This window comes from Arachis ipaensis, chromosome B2, assembly GCF_059453495.1.
Source record: "Arachis ipaensis isolate K30076 ecotype BB chromosome B2, ASM5945349v1, whole genome shotgun sequence".
NCBI classification, from domain to species: domain Eukaryota; kingdom Viridiplantae; phylum Streptophyta; class Magnoliopsida; order Fabales; family Fabaceae; genus Arachis; species Arachis ipaensis.
The window spans coordinates 100,341,193-100,361,734 of NC_142437.1; the positions used below are offsets into that span (position 1 = coordinate 100,341,193).

The 20,542-nt window shown below is 35.0% G+C and overlaps 2 protein-coding genes across 3 annotated transcripts; both read right to left on the reverse strand.

Moving 5' to 3' along the window:
- Positions 1-6,536: 6,536 nt before the first annotated feature.
- Positions 6,537-16,236, reverse strand: LOC107625564 (protein WHAT'S THIS FACTOR 1, chloroplastic). 2 transcript variants are annotated; one of them, XM_016328235.3, is made up of 3 exons: positions 15,805-16,236; positions 9,731-9,834; positions 6,537-8,235 (listed from the first exon to the last, which is right to left on the reverse strand). In XM_016328235.3, the coding sequence occupies exon 3, from the start codon at positions 8,204-8,206 to the stop codon at positions 6,722-6,724; it is 1,485 nt and encodes a 494-aa protein (XP_016183721.1). In that variant the 5' UTR covers positions 8,207-8,235; positions 9,731-9,834; positions 15,805-16,236; the 3' UTR covers positions 6,537-6,721. The 2 variants fall into 2 exon arrangements, with proteins under 2 accessions (XP_016183721.1, XP_016183722.1); XM_016328236.3 differs by lacking the exon at positions 15,805-16,236 and adding an exon at positions 10,710-12,832.
- Positions 11,075-18,898, reverse strand: LOC107627521 (uncharacterized). Its single transcript, XM_016330351.1, has 5 exons — positions 18,130-18,898; positions 17,577-17,700; positions 17,228-17,477; positions 17,021-17,137; positions 11,075-11,317 (listed from the first exon to the last, which is right to left on the reverse strand). The coding sequence occupies exons 1-5, from the start codon at positions 18,896-18,898 to the stop codon at positions 11,075-11,077; spliced, it is 1,503 nt and encodes a 500-aa protein (XP_016185837.1).
- Positions 18,899-20,542: the final 1,644 nt, after the last annotated feature.

Below are 20,542 nucleotides of genomic sequence, written 5' to 3' on the forward strand. Positions count from 1 at the left end.
TGATTCCACTCCAATGTCTTCTGGTTGGAGAGGAACTATATCTTGCTAGTAAATTCACAACAAATGATATATCAGGTCGTGTATTATTAGCAAGATATATTAGCGCTCCAATGGCACTAAGATATGGTACTTCAGGACCAATGATATCTTCATTTTCTTATTTAGGACAAAATTGATCATTTTTCACATCCAAAGATCTTACGATCATTGGAATATTTAATGGATGTGACTTATACATATAAAATCTCTTCAAGATCTTCTCTGTGTATGTTGTTTGATGAATAAAGATCTAACGTTTTGTATGCTCGATTTGCAGGCCGAGACAAAATTTAGTTTTTCCAAGATCTTTCATCTCAAACTCTTCTTTTAGAGTTTTTATAATTGTTGGAATCTCTTCAGGAGTCTCAATGATATTTAAATCATCAACGTACACAGCAATTATAATGAATCTAGATGCGGATTTCTTTATGAAAACACATGGACAGATATCATCATTCTTGAATCTATTTTTGGCCAGATACTCAGTAAGACGATTATACCAGATTGCTTTAGACCATATAAAGATCTTTACAATTTAACTGAGTATAACCCTTGCGAATATTCATTAGATGGTTTAGATATCTTTAGTTCTTCAGGGACTTTCATATAGATATTCCGATCTAATGAGCCGTATAAATAAGCTGTTACCACATCCATTAAATGCATATGCAGTTTATGATATGCAGATAAACTGACCAAATAACGCAATGTTATCGCCTCCACTACAGGGGAATACGTTTTTTCATAATCTATACCGGGCCTTTGTGAAAAACCTTGTGCCACAAGTCGGGCTTTGTAGCGCACAACTTCATTTTTTTCATTTCGTTTTCTCACAAATACACATCGGTATCCAACAGGTTTTACATCTTCTGGTGTACGGACTACAGGTCCGAAGACTTCACGTTTTGCAAGTGAGTCTAATTCAGCCTTCATGGCTTCTTTCCATTTTGGCCAATCATTTCTTTGTTGACATTCTTCGACTGATCTTGACTCAAGATCCTTACTTTCATGCATGATATTTAATGCCACAATTTATGCAAATATTTCATTAATAATTGTCTTATTTCGGTCCCATTTCTCTCCTGTAAAGACATAATTTATCGAGATCTCGTCATTTTCACAATTTTCAAGTACCTAAACGTCTTCTGGCGTTAAAATTATATCAGAATTTTGAACAACTGCAGATGTCTCTACTATGTCTTTTTCAACAGGAATAGTATTTACCTCTTTTCGCTATCGAGGATTTTTGTCTTTGGAACCGACAGGCCTGCCACACTTCTGGCGTATATTTGCTTCGGTGGCAATTTGTCCAACTGGGACATCAATTCGAATTGGAGTATTTTTCGCTGGTATATAAGACTTAGTTATCCTCTTTGTATCAGAAAATGCATTAGGCAATTCATTTGCTATTCTTTGCAAATGTATAATCTTTTGAACTTCTAGTTCACATTGCCCTGATCGAGGATCTAAATGCATCAACGATGATGCATTCCAATTAAGTTCCTTTTCAGGAAGCTTATTCTCTCCCCCTAATGTTGAAAATTTTGATTCATCAAAATGACAATCCGCAAACCGGGCTTTAAATACATCTCCAGTTTGTATCTCAAGATACCTCACTATAAAGGGAGAATCATATCCAACATATATCCCCAATTTTCTTTGGGGTCCCATTTTGGTGCAATTAGGTGGTGCAATGGGAACATATATCGCACATCTAAATATTCTTTAATGGAAAATATTTGGCTGCTGGCCAAAAGCCAATTGTATAGGGGAGAATTGATGGTAACTCGTTGGCCTTAACCGAATAAGTGCTGCGGCATGTAAAATAGCATGCCCCCAAACCGAGGTTGGGAGATTTGTTCTCATAAGTAAGGGTCTAGCAATTAATTGGAGGCGTTTAATAAGTGATTCTGCTAACCCATTTTGTGTGTGAACATAAGCTACTGGATGTTCAACACTTATTCCATTAGCCATACAATAAGCATCAAAGGCTTGGGAAGTAAATTCACCAGCATTATCAAGACGAATTACTTTGATTGGATTTTCTGGAAATTGTGCTTTTAATCGAATAATTTGAGCCAGTAATCTCGCAAACGCCAGGTTGCGAGAAGATAATAAGCACACATGTGACCATCTTGAAGATGCGTTTATTAGGACCATAAAATATCTAAAAGATCCACATGGTGGATGAATAGGTCCACATATATCACCTTGAATCTTTTCTAGGAATTCAGGGGACTCAAATCCAATCTTTACTGGTGATGACTTTAAAATTAACTTCCTTTGAGAACATGCAGCACAACAAAATTCACTAGATTTAAGAATCTTCTGGTTCTTTAGTGAATGTCCATGGGAGTTTTCAATAATTCTCCGCATCATGGTTGTTCCCGGATGACCCAATCGGTCGTGTCAAGTTATGAATTCATTTGGACTAGTAAACTTCTGGTTTACAATGGCATGTGATTCAATTGTACTAATCTTGGTATAATACAACCCAGATGAAAGTGAGGATAACTTTTCTAATATAATCTTTTTATTTAAATCATTGTGATACATAAATACTCATGATTTTCCTCATTCATTGTCTCAACATGATATCCATTTCGGCGAATATCTTTGAAACTCAATAAGTTCCTCAGAGACTTAGTAGACAATAGTGTATTATTTATTATGAATTTTGTTCCTCCGGAAAACAAAATTATAGCTTTTCCGGAGCCTTCAATCACATTGTCTGAGCCAATAATAGTATTAACATACTCTTCTTTTGGCACAAGATGGGTAAAATATATATTACTTTTAAGAATAGTGTGCGAACTTGCACTATCCGCAAGGCAAATATCTTCACAATATGTCCTTGCCATTTTTCTTTAAAAACAAATAATAATAATAATAATAAAATGAGCAAAAGTACATGCACAGTAAAAATTATTCACATGAATACTTAACAAACACACATTAAACTCCATCATTGATCAAATGGCCAATATTTCCTTCAAGATCCTCAAAGAAATTAGATACATCATAATGAGTGGTGAAATTTTCATAATTTGAAACAAAATTTGTTTCCTTTTCTTTGTCATCCTTTTTCAAGGATGCTTAATAAAGATCAACAAGGTGCCTTGGTACGACAGGTACGTGACCAATGGCCCTTTCCACCACAACGGAAGCATTTATCCTCAATTGATTTACTTTGCCTAGTGTTTCTTTCTTTATCCCACTTCTGGTGAGATCCTTTCTTATGAACATAATTTCTTTTCCTTCCATAATTTTTCTTGTTATCAAAATCTTGCCATTTACCTCTTTTGGGGTTATAATTTGCCGCATTTGCTTCAGGAAATGGGGCGGCGCCAATTGGACGCGCTTCATGATTTCTCAAAAGTAGCTCATTGTTGCGTTCAGCAACAAGAGGGCAAGAAATTAACTCAAAATATTTTTAATTTCTTTTTCTCGATACTGTTGCTACAGGAGCACATTCAAGACATGGAAGATCGAGAAAGTTTTCTCTAACATATCGGGCTTGAGGAAGTATCACCGTCTTTTGATGATTATACCTTTCTTTAAAGTCTTTCCATAGATCTGCAAGATCTTTTAATGTGATATATTCATTTTTCAATCATACGTCAAGACGACGGCAAAGAAAAATCATGGCTTTGGCTATATCCTTCTGGGATGTATTATTTTCAGCCTTAATGGTATCTCCAAGATCCATTGAATCAAGATGGATTTTAGCATCTAACATCCATGATAAATAATTATTTTCAAATATATCAAAAGCATTATATTCAAGATGAGAGAGTTTCGACATAATAAAAATTTGTTACCTAGAATCTTGCTAAAATTTCGTTAGAGTTTCGTACTGATAACGTGTTATAAAATAACTAAATAAATAAATAAGGAAGAGGTAACAAATAAAATAAAGAAATATAAAGAGAGAGATATTAATAGTGTAGAAAGAAAGAAGAGAATGTTTATTGTTGCTGTGTGTTTTTATTCAGAGGTTTAAGCCTCTATATAAGCGTCTATTTATAGGTGTACATGATGACATTTTTCAAACTACAATAAATAAAGTCATCATTGATAAACTAAGCTATATTAAAAATGGACATCCACATAAAATCTTATCACAACACTTTTTTGTCTGTCTTTATTTAAAAAAAGTGGCTATTGCCACTTGCTCTTAATTACTTTACCAATTTAATTAGCTTGTCCAAAATGACCTTTTCTTTCTTTTTGTAATTGAAATGTTAATCAAATATTTAATATTAAAGTAAAGACTCGTGTTTTTCGCATTATCAAATGACAAAAATATCTTAAAAATATTTTAAAATTAGACAAAATTATTCCATTGTTAAATATATATTCTCAAAAATAATTTTAAAGATTCGATTTAATTTTTTTTTTTGCTAATATAATCAGAAAAAATAACATATTTTTATACTTAAAATTTAATAACTTTAAACCAAGTGGATTTTTTTGTTTTTTTTTTGTCAATGGCATAAAATAATTTTAAAAAATAAAAATAATAATAATAAATTAATAATGTTGTAATTACTACCGTCCAACAATCATAAATTCAAATTGAAAGGACAAACGGGTGGTCTTTCCGCCATTTGCATCTTTTCAGCTTCTCATAAACCAACAATGGATTCTTCATCCATTTGCCCTTTCTGCCATTCATTAGTTCCATCCTCCCAACTCCAATGGTATCAATTTTATAATCTATTATATATTACTAATCTTACAATTAAAATATATTACATGTCTCTTTCTCATTACAATTGAAATCAAATTTTTCTTTCTAAAATTAAAGAGTTCTCATCTCTCCTCCTTTCTTTTCATTTTTTCTATTTCTCTCATTCCTTCACTCACTTACTCTATCTCTTTTTTATATCATTATTAATAACTAATTATAAATTTAATAATTAAAATATATAATATAATATTCTCTAATTTTAATTAAAATTAAAATATAATTATATTATTATATTACTAATTATTTAACTTTCAAAATATATTCCATAATACTTTCATTAAAATTGAGATAAAATATTTTTTTTCAAAATTAATAAATTCTTTTTTCCATTCTCTTATCTACCTCTATTTCCTTCTCTATTTTTCTTTATCTTTTCCACTCTACATAAAACTTATATTTTATATTAGGCAAAAATTCAGGTACAGTTAACTTCATGTGAGGTTGATAGTTAAGAGTCATTAGATGATAATTTAGTCAAATCTGTCAAATTATTTAACGACTCTCAACTATCAATTTCACATGAAGTTAACTACACTCGAATTTCCACCTTTATATTATTAATTTGACAAACCAAAATGTGTCATAAAATATTCTTTCATTACAATTAAAATAAAATTTTTTCTTTAAAACTAAGAAATTCCCTCTCTCTTCTTTTTTATCTTTCTCTTTTTTCTTTTATTTTTTATTTCTTTCTGTGTTACAGAAAAATAAAATTAATAAAATAATATCATTCAAATAAATTTATAAAACTATAAAGAATACAATAAATTTATAATTAAATATAATTAAAAAATAATCACACAATATTATTCACATTAAAATATATATTATTATATATATTTTTTATTTAATTTTAAATTTTTACCATTTATCTTTCTAATTGAATTTTCACTTTTCTTCCTTTAAATATTTATTACATATAATTTATAGAGAATACTAATGTTGTGATTAATTAGAATCAAGATTCAAATGTTTCAAAAAAAAATTAATTTTGAGTTAATTTTATAATTATTAATATAAAATTTTTTATACTAATATCTAATTATATTTTTATATAAAAAATATTATTTTTAAATAACAAGTATTAAAATTAATTATTTTTATTTATGTAATATACTTAACACCTAATTAAATGTAAAAGTATATACATTAAATTTTTTCATAATAAGTGTTAAAATTAATTATTAATAAAAAAATAAACTCTTTCACATAAAAATAATAACTGAAAAATTTATTATTTAATTTTTTTGATCTACTGAAATCCTGTTCTTTTAAAATTTAGTCGACGAAAACTTTTATCTTTTATGACCTTTTTGTAAAAATAGTTCAATTTTATAAATTGTTTATAATTTATAATGTCATGACAAAAACGACATAATTTTAAAATTTTCTTATTCAGGTAAAAACACTAGTATCATACATAAATGAACAAACATTATTAATCGTAACATACTAACATTGCATTGATTTATTTATTTATTTATTTTGAATATTACATTCATTGGTACATTGCAAGTGCAGGCACGCCAACAATCACTTTTTAATGATATATATCGCTACTTTTTGGTACTCAATGACCAATTTCAATAATCAGTTCAACTGCTAACCGAAGGCTTGTCCGGTTTGAACAACTATCAAAATTATCAGAATTGAGAAACAGAATCAGACTGAAAAAGTAGTCCAAAACCCAATACTTATAAAAGCCATTCTATTACCTACTTCTAGCAGTAGAAACAAAGGCATGTATAAAAGCTTGGAACCAATATTTGATTTGCTTTGATTTGATTTGTATTATATCCATAATTTTACAGTGAATGATACTGTAAAAACTAAAGCGAAAAGTCAAGTACAAAGCAGGTACTTCCAATTGTAATATGGGACATGCAAGGTAGAATCCATGGACCATAGCCTTTTATAACTTAAATATTCCTACCAAGGTTGCACTTGTTCTTCATCGACCCCAGTTTGAATAGGAAAATGTCCTGCCGTCCAAAATTCACCATTCATATTTTGGGCAAGCAAACCACTATGGTCATCATGCTTAGCCTCAAAATCCAAGTCTTCAAATATTTCCTCAAAACCATCATCATAACCATCTTCAAAATTATCAATATCAAAATTGTCATCATAATCAACATCAATGTCGTCCTCACTATTTTCATCAGTATCACTGAAACCACCAAGAAACTTGTCAATCCTGCCCCTTCTTCGTTCTCGTCTCATTCTCTTTGATTCCCTAACTAAGTCCCTCCATTTATTGCGTAAGAACAATATCTCATCCTTCTCCAATAACTCACCCTTCTCACCAAACCCCTCTACCAAGAAAACGGAGTGCCGCTGCCCTTTCAAACTCACATAAAACAATTCCGGATGTCTTATAATCATTGCTCTCAACTTGTTTGGGAGACCGAATTCCTTTCTGAAATGGGTCAAGTGGTCTATTAAAGTACTCTTTTCAATCATCATCCCAAGAACCTCTCTTACTACAGAACAAGATCTCTTTTCTGCTTCCAATGATACCTTAGCTAAAGAATCAACAGGGTTCCTATAAGGGCACAATTCCGGAATTTCTTCAAATTTTAGCAAGAAACTCTGGTGACGTCTCTTTATGTTAAGCCCTTTTCTAAGTCTTAGTTGTTTGAACTTTAAAGGCCGATCAACTATTAAATCAGGAGAACGAAATGCAAGAGGTGGTAAAGGCTTTGCCAAGTTTGAGTCCCAAGATACAAGCTCAAGTGCACGGCCATAGGAAGTTTCAACAGTCTTGAATTTATCTGGAAAATCGTTGCACAAACGGGATCTAAAATTAGGAGGAAGACCAAGATCTGGAGCAAGGTGAACCAACTTTGATAGGAGTAACCGGTAGTGAGATGATAACATAAGAAGCTTCTGGAGTTTGGTTGCCAAAGTGGTGGAAATGGAGGATTGAAGAGTGAGTTCCTCAGCAGAAAGAGCAGCAGCAGCTGGAGTTAGACGCACACATAGTTGAGGATATAACTTTGTTGCATTGAGTGGCTTAGGTGGCCATGGTATAGTGAAGAGTTCAAATATAGAAGGGTACCGATGGATCATAGCAAGTATGGAGTGAGGCGTAGAAAGAGTAAGATAAGACCAGCATTTAGAGAGAATGTGAACAGGAAGATAATGTTTTGGTTTAGAAAGAAGTAAGGTTTTCAGCTTTTGAACAAACCGAGTTTTATTCTTCAAAAGAACACGCCTATCAAGACCAGTGTCACGTACATGTTTGACTGAGGAGCAATAAATCGAAATCGAGATGTTGCTGAGGTCATTATTATGTTCCTTTTGTTTTCTGAAGGTGGAACAGGACAAAGAAGATGTCCCGGAAAGAAAGCTGGAACCTAAGTCACTGACTAGTTTGTTATTACTGAATTGACAAGGAAGGCACAATGCCATTTTTATTGTTTCAACCACTCACACTTAACCTGAAAATGAGAAAAAAATCAAATAAGAACCAAGAAGAAAAAACTTCCTGAGATAAAATACCAAGGTCCAAGTGTTTGACTGAACTAATTTACACAAAACGACCCTTGGTTTCCTAAAATCTTTAACTTCTTGGAGGCTTCTTGACAATTTGGCACAGAATACTTAATTAGAATGAAATGTATTTCTACTTAACAAGGATTTGACAACAGAAATTAGAAATACATAAAGTAAGGACTTCACTCCTTAAATTCAGAGTTACAGTAACATGAAGGATCATAACATTGGCAAATCTTTGGTGAATAATCAATCAATCATATCCTAAAAGCACAACCTGTCAATTCTGCAGATTAAGAGTAAAGTTTTACATTTCAGGGCTCTTCTAAGTAGAAATCCTTATTAACATAGAGACTAGTTTCTTTCCAATGATATTATGCTTTTGCATAACTGCCTCAAGAAACTTGCTATTAGAAATTCTGACATTTGAAGTGGAAATCTTATGCAATAATCCTATGGCCATTCAACTTTTCTGGTAATCTTATAATTACCAAGAAGTTAAAAATCAATATATGCAATATACTAGTCAGGAATGCATCAAATAGAGAAGGACTCACATAAAACCAAGAATTCATCAATCCAAGCCAGCAAAAAGTACTGTGGTAGCACAGTGAAGAACAGGATAGCTACTATACCAAAATGAAAAGATAAAATGCAAATAACTTTACATCAAACACATAAGAATGATCGAACTCAAAATACTCGACAAAAAATGCTATGTGCACAATAAACATCAGTTACCAAATCGACCGCCATGTATTTGTGTATGAATACATGTGTTGTTTAACTCATTTTTTATGTGTATTTTGTATTTCATGTGTTCTCCACGGGTGGCTTTTTTTTAGTATGAACTTAGCACGGTTGGATACTCAAGACTTAGGGTTTCAAATTGCAGAGCTTCAATGTATCATTGCACTATCTTCTTAAACGGTCTGAAACTGCATCAGACAGCAGCTGCCGCATGAATGGAAATCACAGGAATGGAACATCAAAAGATTCTTTCGAATTAATATTTGAAGAGTTTAAAAGAATAAAATATGAAAAGTGTTTAGGAAAAAGAGAATCAAAGAGAACAGCAAAAAGAAACTCAGCTTTCCCCACAGGATTGGGTGCTGCAAGAAGATCCCCAATCTCCCGGTCAATGCGGAACTAGGGAAGGAGTGAAGCAAATGATAGTGGAAAATGATTCTCAGAGTGGCCTAATTTATGGTTTGGAATAAATTCATTAACGAATGAACTACCAGGAATGATTTCAAAGCAATCAAATTCATAATTGAGGAACTATCGACAAACAAGAGTGGATAATCATAAGCTACTTCATAACCGTACGGTGGCTATTATGGAGAATTAGAAACAGACAAGTTAATGACAAAGACAGAGACTTCAGAAGACCAAAGCATCATATGCAAAAGATAATAATGGAAGTGAACAAGAAAGAACCTTGCAAAGTTCCTTTGGGTATCATCACCGCGACATTTGCTTTCTCATCTCCCTCGCCATGCTTGTCTTCCTTCCTTTCTTCATGTGTTCCTTTTTGTCTGGGACTAATGACGAATAAAAATTACGTTAGCTAAAGCTTAAGGATAACATTAGTTAAGACTCTTAATTTCTAAAAATAACTAATTTGAAACTTGTTTTTAAAACTTTCCATAAAAGATAATTATAACTAGAACTTTCAAAAGCATAATATCATAAGTCCTTCATGCATAGAATATGAACTAATTTTGCCAAACTATTATTTGTCAAAGTCATGTGCTAGAAGTTGGGTCATTATAAATAGTATCATAGTAGTTCGTCTTTGATAGATCCTGAAATAAATTGACCATGTTTCACTGCATTCTCTATTTGTGTTTTTCTATGTTATTAGGATATCTCTGATAATACATTTTGCATGATAGTCTGTGAGTATTCATTTTTTAGAATACTAACACCTAAACTTAATTGTTTTATGCTAATAGGACCCTAATGGCTGCAAACAGACGTGACCATCGGCGAATAAGTCCGAATACCAAGCCGGCGTTAGATCCGGCTGCTCTGTTAGAAACCATGAATTCTATGGCTATGACCATGCATGACTCAATAGCCGAAACAAACCGGGCTGTAGAGCGTCTTGAATGTCAGAATGGAAATGGTACTGGCACTGGCAATAGTAATGATAATAGACATGGCACTGAAGCATCTGAAAAAGATAGACCTATGACCCTGACTACTTTTTTAAAAGTCAATCCACCTCAATTCACTGGGACTACTAGTCCTACTAAAGCTGACGATTGGTTCTGAGACATGGAGATGTCTCTTCGGGAACAACAAGTTTCCGAAGGACAATATGTGGAGTTGCAACATACTTGTTGAAAGGAGACACGCAGTACTTGTGGCACAGAGCGCAACAATTACCAAGATAAGGAGATGCTGAGGTTACCTGGGCCTACTTTAGGACAGCATTCTATAAGAAATATTTTCCTCAATCGGCCCGTAGTGCAAACGAGCTTGAGCTGCTGCAGCTAAGACAGGGAATATATTGGTTGCTGAGTACACTCGCGAGTCTAAGGATCTGTGTCGCTTCTCTAAGGCCCGTCCGGGAGTCCCCACCGAACTTGAAGAATGGAAGTGTATTAAGTTTGAAGGGAGATTCAGAGAGGAGCTTCTGGCTTTTGTCGGTCCAATTGAGATCAGGAACTTCGCTAAACTAGTCAATAAGAGTCAGCTAGTAAATGAATCTTCGAAGAAGTTAACGGTGACATGAGCAAGTCGTCGAGAGGCTACACAACCAAGTTTCGATCGAGTTTATCTCCTCAAGGTAAGGACTTCAAAGCTAACGGTCAGCAACAGCACTGGAACCAACAAGGCGATGACTTTTCTGCTCATTTCAATGGCAGCAACAATAATCATGACTTGGGGCATGAACAAGGAGAACAACCTCACCAAAATCGGGATGGCCTCATCTGCCCAAAGTGTGGAAAAGATCATGGCGATAGGCCTTGCCGGTTTAGCCCAAATATCTGTTACTACTGCAGCAAGGAAGGACACCTAACAAAAGATTGCTATAAGAGAATTGTAGATAGGACCTCTAGGCCCAACAACAGCGAAAAGTTTTACCGCAACTACTGCCAATGTCTCTAAGACCGGATCTCAAGGTGAGTGTATAATAACTAAGAACCTTTAACTATACTGTATGGCCTAGATGTCCCTTTAACTCCTTAGATATAGCTGAAATTTTGATGGCAAAATTTTTTTTAACGATGGTAGAATGTAAAGACCCGACTTTTGGTAAATTAGAATTTTCGGCTATTTTGCGACTTATTCCACGAAACCCAAAACCATAGCTCATCATGATTTAGTGAGGCGGGTCCAGGTAAAAAAAAAAAACAAAAATAAATAAAATATGGTCATAAATGAGTCAAATTTGCTTTACTAGGACAATAAATCCCTCTGGTCAAATTTGATTTAGTAGAGACCTGTTCTTACTCATTTTTTGTCCGTTTTTTTCTCACTAGATAGTTTTTTAGCCGGGATTTGCTTTTAGTGACGGCTTTGCGCGCGTTGAAAAAAGTCAACGCCCCGAAGACCATGAAATCAGTAATAAATATAATTACCACCTTGGTAATTATATTCTAGGACTAAACTTAGGCACTCCTTGATTTATTCTTTCAAGAATAAATCTCAACTATTCATTATTTTACCACGTGATAAAATTTAATTCAAGGCGAACCCCAGCCTAGTATTCTGCAAACACTTCCTAGAGACTCCAAATTCTCTTTCTTCTTTTCCAAGTAACACGGTCCACTCTCTCCCTAGAGTGGCCAAATCCCTCTCTTTAACCTTGAGTAACTAACTGTGGATATATAAACTAAACACGCAAGTGCTGACTAAACTTCCTTATTTTCATTCCCCTTCTTCTCTCATTCTTCATCCCTTGACTATGAAATTTTCAGCACTCTTTTACCATCATAATTGCATGTTTACTTCAGCCTTTTATTTAAGCAAACTCACTAAGTAAAATTTGACAAGTTTAGTGAGAATTAAGAGAGAAGAAAGAGTGCATTTCAGCTAAGTTCATATATTTTCCAGCAAGCATTCAAGGTGTTCTTCCATAGTTCTTGGTTGGTTCTCTAAGGATTCAAGCCTTCTAAGTCCAATTCCTTGTTCTTTCTTGGTTTTTCTTGTTCTTACATACAAATACCAGCAAAGGTAACCATCACTCTTCACCTTTTTTTTAGGTTTTTAACTTGAATCTAAGGGATTATGTTGCTCTCTTCCATGTCTAGAAAATTACTCTTGAAGATATTAATGAGGCATGCTAAAAGCACTCCAAATTCAAGCTTAAAGTGGACAAAAATTCATCACTTTTTTCAGGACTCAATTTTATACCATGTGTCAAAACCTCCCAACAATATGATTATCTCCATCTAGCCTATACATGTTCTGCTCATAATCTCTTAGCAAGTTCTGCTTCATCCGTACAATCTATATAAAACTTTAGAAATATAAAAATAATCTTGTCAATGCATAATTTATTTATAACATATTCTAATATAATATGCCATAATTAATAATTTATTAATATACTTAATTTATAATCTATTATCATATTACATTAATAACAAAGATCACATACATAATAATAATGCTAATAATATGCAAATACTACTCTAAATACACTCTAAATTTAATTTAAAATCACAAATAATTTTATTATAAATGTCTATTTCTATATATTATAATCTACTCTAAAAATATCTATTTCTATAGTAATTAAAAATTACTATATATATTACTATTAACTCTAAAATTATAAAGTATTTTAAAATATTTATTTCTATAATAATTAATATTATAACACTAATCTAACGATTCACAAAACAATAATCTAACTATTCATATAATACTAATCTAACTAGTTCTAATATTTACTTTTATAATAATTAATAAACTAATCTAATTATTTAATTAATAATATTTTATAAACTGAATAAATAAATAAACATAACATAAATACTAAATAAAACTAAAAACAAAGAAGAATTACATGTTGATGAAATTGGAAGAGTTGAGAGATGGAGAGTGGAGAGACGTTGAATTGAGAGAGAAGTTAGACAAAGAATGATAAAAGTGAAATGGAAAAGGAGCGAAAGTGAAATGAAAAAGGGGAGCCTTTTATAATTGGGCGAATCCCCGTAGTTCGCCGCATCACTAGGGCTGCGTTTGTTTACAGACACGGAACACTGAGATATAAAATTATGTTTGGCAGAATAAAACATGAACAGAGATTTTGTGTCCAAAGATATTAAATTAGTGTATTTTATGTCTCTCCTGATAAGAAGGACACAGAGACAATAACAGGAAATACAACTTATTTTTTATTTTTCTTTTAGTTTGTTTCTGGTATGGATTTTGAAAATTTTTAGCGTGAAATATTATTAAAAAGCTTTCTAAAAAGATTATTTACATGGTACCATATGAAAATAAGGTTTATAACTTTATATATATTTTTTATTCTTTTAATATTTTTCTTCAAATTTAATTATTTTTGCTGATTAAGATAATTTAAACCGTGCAAAAGATTAGTTATGCACTAGTATATTAATCATGTATTGTATCTTTTTTTTTAGTTTTTCACAGTATTTTCCAACTCGACAAATCAAGGACTAATCCGTCGCGATACTAAACTTCATTTAAAGATTTGTCGCTGGTCAATAAGTTGGTGCATGCACAAGGCGAGATTGAAACCTCGGACCCTTGCTTATTTCTCTTTTGAGTCAAATGTATAGACCTAGCTTTCTTTTTTGTGATATGATGGAGGGCCTGAGGCCCAGAGGGAAAGACAACAAATCAAAAAATGAAAAACGAAAATTAACACCTAACCATACGAGGCATGGCTAATGAGCTTTAGCTCACATGGCATATCTCCCCCTCTCCACTTCAAAGGTCTAGGGTTCAAACCCTAGAGGTTGCAATTGAGGAAAAAAATATGGTAAAAGTGTGAGGAGTGTGTGGGTGTATTGTGTACCTAAGATTAAGAGTTGTCCAATCCACTGACCAAAAAAAAAACATACGGGGCGTGACTAATCCCCTCTTTTCTTGGAGGAACATCCCAGAGACGGAGACAGGTTCAGTTCCGATGCCTAATCCAGCCAAACAATCAAATCCTAAAGTCCTAAACGATAAAAAGTTTCTCCACAGAAGTCCAGTAAGCCAACTTGAGCCCAAGCCTTAATAAAAGTATAAAACTAACACAGTAGAAGAATGCACCATATTGAGGAGTAATGCAAGGACCTCGCTGGAGATCTTATTCAACCTATGTCAACCCATCCCAAATATTATATAACCGTAGACAATTCAGTAGCAGATCTGGTTGTGTAAGGTATAAGTTATTTTACTAAAATAATAATGTGGTTCGTGTAATTAATAAAATTAATTTTTATTATAATGAGTTAAATACTATGGTTGTTACTCAATAAAAAATAGAATTAGTGAAATTTTTAAATAATATAATAAAAAGTGTCCTTCCCCTTTCTTTTCAGAACAAAAAAAATAGAAGTTATATATTTTTTTTGAAGAAAGACGTGACAAAAGAAGAAAAACATCTCTGCTCAACAACAATAATTTTTTTTGGTGCCATCAATAAAAAAGTGAAAAGGTAGAAAGAAAAGAGGAGAAAATACTCAGAAACAGAAACTTATTGGGAGATGGCAAAATAGTTCAATTTGTTATTAAGCGTGGTGTGTCCATAATACAAAAGTCAACCGTGGAAGCGTGGTGTGTCCATAACCTACGGGTCCCTGAATCAGAACCACATCAAAGAACAATAAACCAAGAACAATATCTGAAAACTCTAACATGGATTCAAGTATGTTTTGAGTTATGCTCTTATGTTGTAATAATTATAAATTTCAAAATCTTCTATTACTGTTTTAAATTGTTATGAAATTTATGATTATTCATAAATTAATTTATTCAAGTTTGTATAAATCAAATAAATATTGTCTGACTATTCTAGCGGTGCAATTCGTTTTCGTGTATTTAGAGTAGATTTATTAACCAACAAAAAAGTCAAATCCGATAATGTAAAAATATAGTGTTTGTTTCTGTAAGAAATTTAAGAATCACATCCAAAGATGGATTAATTGTTCTTATATTAAATTAGCAAGATTGTTAGTGTATATATAGTATTTAAAATATTTAAATATCCAAAGATAATAAATATTTTAGTTAGTGCATATCTGATAAGCAAATTAGAGGACAGAATTTAAGACAAATGGTGGCCAAATATATGAATTAAACAAAAAAACTCACTCAGACATTTTATTGAACACGTGGCGTGCACAATATGCAAACAGAGAAATTGAGCTCAGCCTAAGCAGCCAATACCCAGAAAAATCAGAAAGCAGACAATTGCAATCCAATTAACTAACAATTGATCAATCTAAACCTATCCTAATTGCTAAAATTAAAATTAAGATGCAATTAAAATGCAATTAAAGAAAGAACGGGTTGCAGGGGAGAGAAACTGGAACCTGCGTTGAAGGGTTGGGATAGGGGAAGGTGGGTGAGGTTGTGGCGGCGCTGTGTTGCCGGAGCAGTTAAGAACGCGAGCTGGGGCCGGGCGCAGAGTAGAGGCACGAAGACGCGGTAATGGAAGAAAGGGAAGGAGAAAGGAGAAATGGTGGGTGGTGCGGTGGTCGCCGGCGGCAGCAGGGTTGCCGGGCGGGACTGGATGGAGGGTGGTGTTGTGGTCGTTATGATAGACGAAGAAGCCAAAAAGAGTGATAAGGGCTGAACGCGCGTTAGGCTCTGTTTCAAAATCCACGCTCAGTACGAACTCTGTGCGTACGCACAATAGGAGGATAATTTGAAATGTATGCATGCGCACAGAGCTATGTGCGTGTTGTTACGGTCTAGGACACACTCTAATGTTACTGTGTCGGCACTCGAACATTTTGAGTTAAAACTAAGTCATTATAACTCTCAATACTTAGCAAGAAAGTTAAAAATATAAGAGAACACACAGAAAAAAGGAAGTTTTGGTGAAAAGAACCCCTTTATTACTCAAGTGTTTGTTACAAATGATTCACACATACTCACACTAACTCTCACCTCCTATTTATAGTCATTCACCTCCTTAATAGATGGTTAGGATTAAATCTATTCAACGGTCTAGATTAATTATCTAGAACCTTCATTACAAATATCTATTCTACTACAACTTTCTAAATACTTCTAGATTCTTCTATACTACTCTTCATACTCCTATATACATCCACACTCTTCTAGAATACTCTATGACCTTTCAGAGTCTTCTAAAACCTTCTAAAGTATTTCGAGACCTTCTAGGACATTCTAGAACGTTCCAGAATCATCTAGAACATTCTCAAAAACTCCAGAAAATTATACAAACACTGTTAAATCTAACCTTCTAAAATTCACCGTGACATTCTCCCCCACCTAATGCGCAAACGTCCTCGTTGTGTTATGTTCATGATAGCGCTCTAGGTGTTCTTGAAATTGTCACAGATCTTCACGAGCTTCCCAACTAGATTCAGTTATCGGGAGCCCTTTCCACTTGATCAAGTATTGGATACTTGGTGGTACCCCTCTTCGTCGCACGACGCGATTAGCTAAGATCTTTTCGATTTCTTTATCAAAGGATCTAATCACAACAGGCGGAGCATGACTCGAGTCACCTCTACTCGGTTCATCTTGGTCTTCATGATATGGTTTAAGCATACTCACATGGAAGACCGGGTGGATCTTCATAGAGGGAGGGAGTTGTACTTTGTAAGCAACCTCCCCAACACGTCCAATGATCTCAAATGGCCCTTCGTATTTGCGGATTAAGCCCTTATGAACCTTGCGAAAAGCTTTGAATTGTTGTGAAAGAAGTTTAATCATTACCTTGTCTCCCACTTGATAGCTTGCATGCCTCCTCTTCTTATCTGCCCATTTCTTCATCCTCTTTTCAGCTTTGTCAAGGTAAGAACGAGTGACATCTGCTTGTTCTTCCCAAGACTTAATCATATGATAAGCTCCAGGGCTCTTCCCTGAGTAAGAGGAAGAAAGAGAGTGAGGTGTAAGTGGCTGTTGTCCAATCACAATCTCGAATGGACTCTTCTCCGTGGACTCGCTCCTTTGCAAATTGTATGAGAACTGAGCAATGTCGAGAATTTTTGTCCAGTCCTTCTCATTAGCGCTTACAAAATGCCTCAAGTAACACTAGAGTAAGGCATTCACTCTCTCAGTCTGCCCATCGGTTTGAGGATGGAAGCTTGTTGAAAAATGAAGCTCTGACCCAAGGAGTTTGAACATCTCTATCCATAGTCGTCCTGTGAAGCGTGGATCTCGATCACTAATGAGGCTCTTAGGCAATCCCCAGTACTTCACCACATTCTTGAAGAATAGTCGTGTTGCTTCCTCTGCAGTGCAGTCAGTAGGGGCATGTATAAAAGTAGCATACTGTGAAAATCGATTCACTACCACGAGAATAGATCCAAACCCCTCGGACTTCGGTAAGGCAGAGATGAAATCTAGAGAGACACTTTCCCACGGTCGCTCTGATGGAGGCAGAGGTTCCAACAACCCACTTGGTGTCTTGTTTTCAATCTTATCTTGTTGGCACACAAGACAAGTCTTCACATAGCTCTCCACTTCATCTCTCATTTGAGGCCAATAATAAGAAGACTCAATGAGTGCCAAGGTCCTTCGCTGACCTTAATGACCAGCCCACTTGGTGTTGTGGCATTCTCTTACTAATTTTCTTCTTAGATGTTTCCATTTAGGGACATATAATTTTCTCCCTTTAGTGTAAAGAAGGTCGTCTTCTAGCCAAAATCTTTTGGTCTTACCTTCTCTAGCCAACTCCACCAACTTCTTGGCTAATGGATCATGATGCAACCCTTTCTTGATGGTATGCACAATATCTCCTTCGACCATGGAAATGCCTACCAACTCAGCCTTGCGGCTCAGCGCATCTGCTACCACATTTGTCTTGCCAGCCTTGTATTCAAATTCGAAATCAAACTCAGCTAAGAAATCTTGCCACCTAGCTTGTTTGGGGCTTAAATTCTTTTGAGTTTGGAAGTAGCTTGTAGCCACATTGTCTGTCTTGACGATGAAGTGTGAACTAAGCAAGTAGTGACGCCAAGTTCTCAGACAATGTACCATTGCGGTCATCTCTTTCTCTTGGACAGTGTATCGCCTCTCTGTATCATTCAACTTGCGACTCTCAAAGGCAATAGGATGTCCTTCTTGCATCAAAACTCCTCCAATAGCGTAGTCAGAAGCATTAGTGTGGACTTCAAACACCTTTGAGTAGTCGGGTAGTGCTAGTACTGGTCCTTCTGTGATAGCAGCCTTCAACTCATCAAAAGCCTTTTGACACTCCTTTGACCATTCCCAAGAGTGATTTTTCTTGAGAAGATCAGTTAATGGTGTAGCCTTGGCGGAGTATCCCTTGTTAAGTGCTCGATATTCGATGCATAGTCTCAACGAACAATCATGCTTCTTTTGGAACAAGACTGGTGCGCCATAAGGTGTCTTCGATGGACGGATGAACCCAGCATCTAGCAAATCCTTGAGTTGCTTCTTTAACTCCTCAAGTTCTGGCGGTGCCATCTATAAGGTGTTGAGGCAGGTGACTTTGCTCCTGACTCCAACTCAATCTTGTGGTCTACCTTCCTCCTAGGTGGTAGTTATTTTGGCAACTTGGGAGGTATCACATCCTTATTTTCTTCAAGGACTTCCTTGATTTCGGGAGGAACGTCTTCTCTTCCAGATGTTGACTCCTCTTGTAATAGAGTCAAATATGTAATCTCTCCTTTCTTAAACCCTTTCTTGAGTTGCATAGCAGAAAGCATCGGTGGTCCTTCAGCTTTAGAGACTGTAGGGACCATGCATGGAAACCCTTTCTCCATGACGCATACTATGTCATAGTATGACATATGTATTATATTTTCCTTCCTTTGCACATCAAGCCCAATGACTATTTTGAAATCGTCCATGGGTGCTACTGAGAAATCTACAAGACCCTTCCAAGAACCAATAGTCATCTCAACCCCTTTCGCTACTCCCTTAAGGGGTTCACCCTTAGTATTCACGGGTTTGAACCAACCATTCTTTTCGGTGATCTTCAACCCAAACCTCTTTGCTTGATCAGGCGTGATGAAGTTGTATGTAGCACCAATGTCGATCATAGCCATGATGGGTTTTTCATTGATAAAGGCCTTGACATACATCAAGCCTTTCTTTTCTGTGGTGCTTGCCTCTTTGCCCTTCACAACATTCATGAGTTGGATAGATCCAACACACTCATTTACTTGAGTTTGGGCCTCTCGTTCATCGGCGATAGATGCCAGAGTCCCTAGCTTGGGACAGTCCTTCATTTGGTGTGGTCCCTTGCACACGAAGCATCCTCCTTTGGGCACAAAAGCCTTCTTCTTTTCCTCGTACTCTTTTTTTGAAGAGTATTTTCCTTCCTTCTTGGTTGAGAAACTCTTCCCCTTGTCTCTGCCACCTTTAGTAGAACTAGGCTTAGAGGAAGACTTGGGTTTAGAGTCTCTCTTATGATACTCAGTGAGTGATTCGGCCACCACGATGGCCTCATCGACATCCTTAACATTTCTTCTTTGTAGTTCTTGCTTTGCCCATGGTTGGAGTCCATCAATGAAGAAGAACAATGCATCCTCTGATGCTAAGTTGGGGATTTGAAGCGTGAGAGTAGTGAACTCCTTTACGTATTCGCTAATTGTACTCTTATGCTTCAACTCCCTCAACTTCTTCCTTGCTTCATAAACCACATTCTCAGGGAAGAATTGTCTTTTCAATTCCCTTTTGAAATCTTCCCATGTGGCTATGTTGCAAGTACCCTTCTCTATATCTACGCATTTTTTCCTCCACCACAAAGTTGCATTATCAGAAAGGTAGAGAGCTGCAGTGCGTACCTTTATTGCTTCTTCGACCACCCCTTGGCCTTCAAAGTACCTCTCTATTTGCCATAGGAAGTTCTACACCTCTCAAGCGTCCCTCACGCCCTTGAACTCCTTTGGCTTGGGGAGATCAATCTTTGTCGTCTCCCATATAATGGTTGGTCGAGATTTTGCCTCCTCAAACCAAACTGGAACTTCCTCAAATAGTTTCAAGGCATTCTCAAGCTTCTCTTCAATTTGAAGCATGCTTTCTTTGAAAGCAGCTAGTTCTCCTAACACGTGAGCCTCGAGGGTCTCCTTATCATGTTCTATCCTTTGGAAATGCTCATCCATA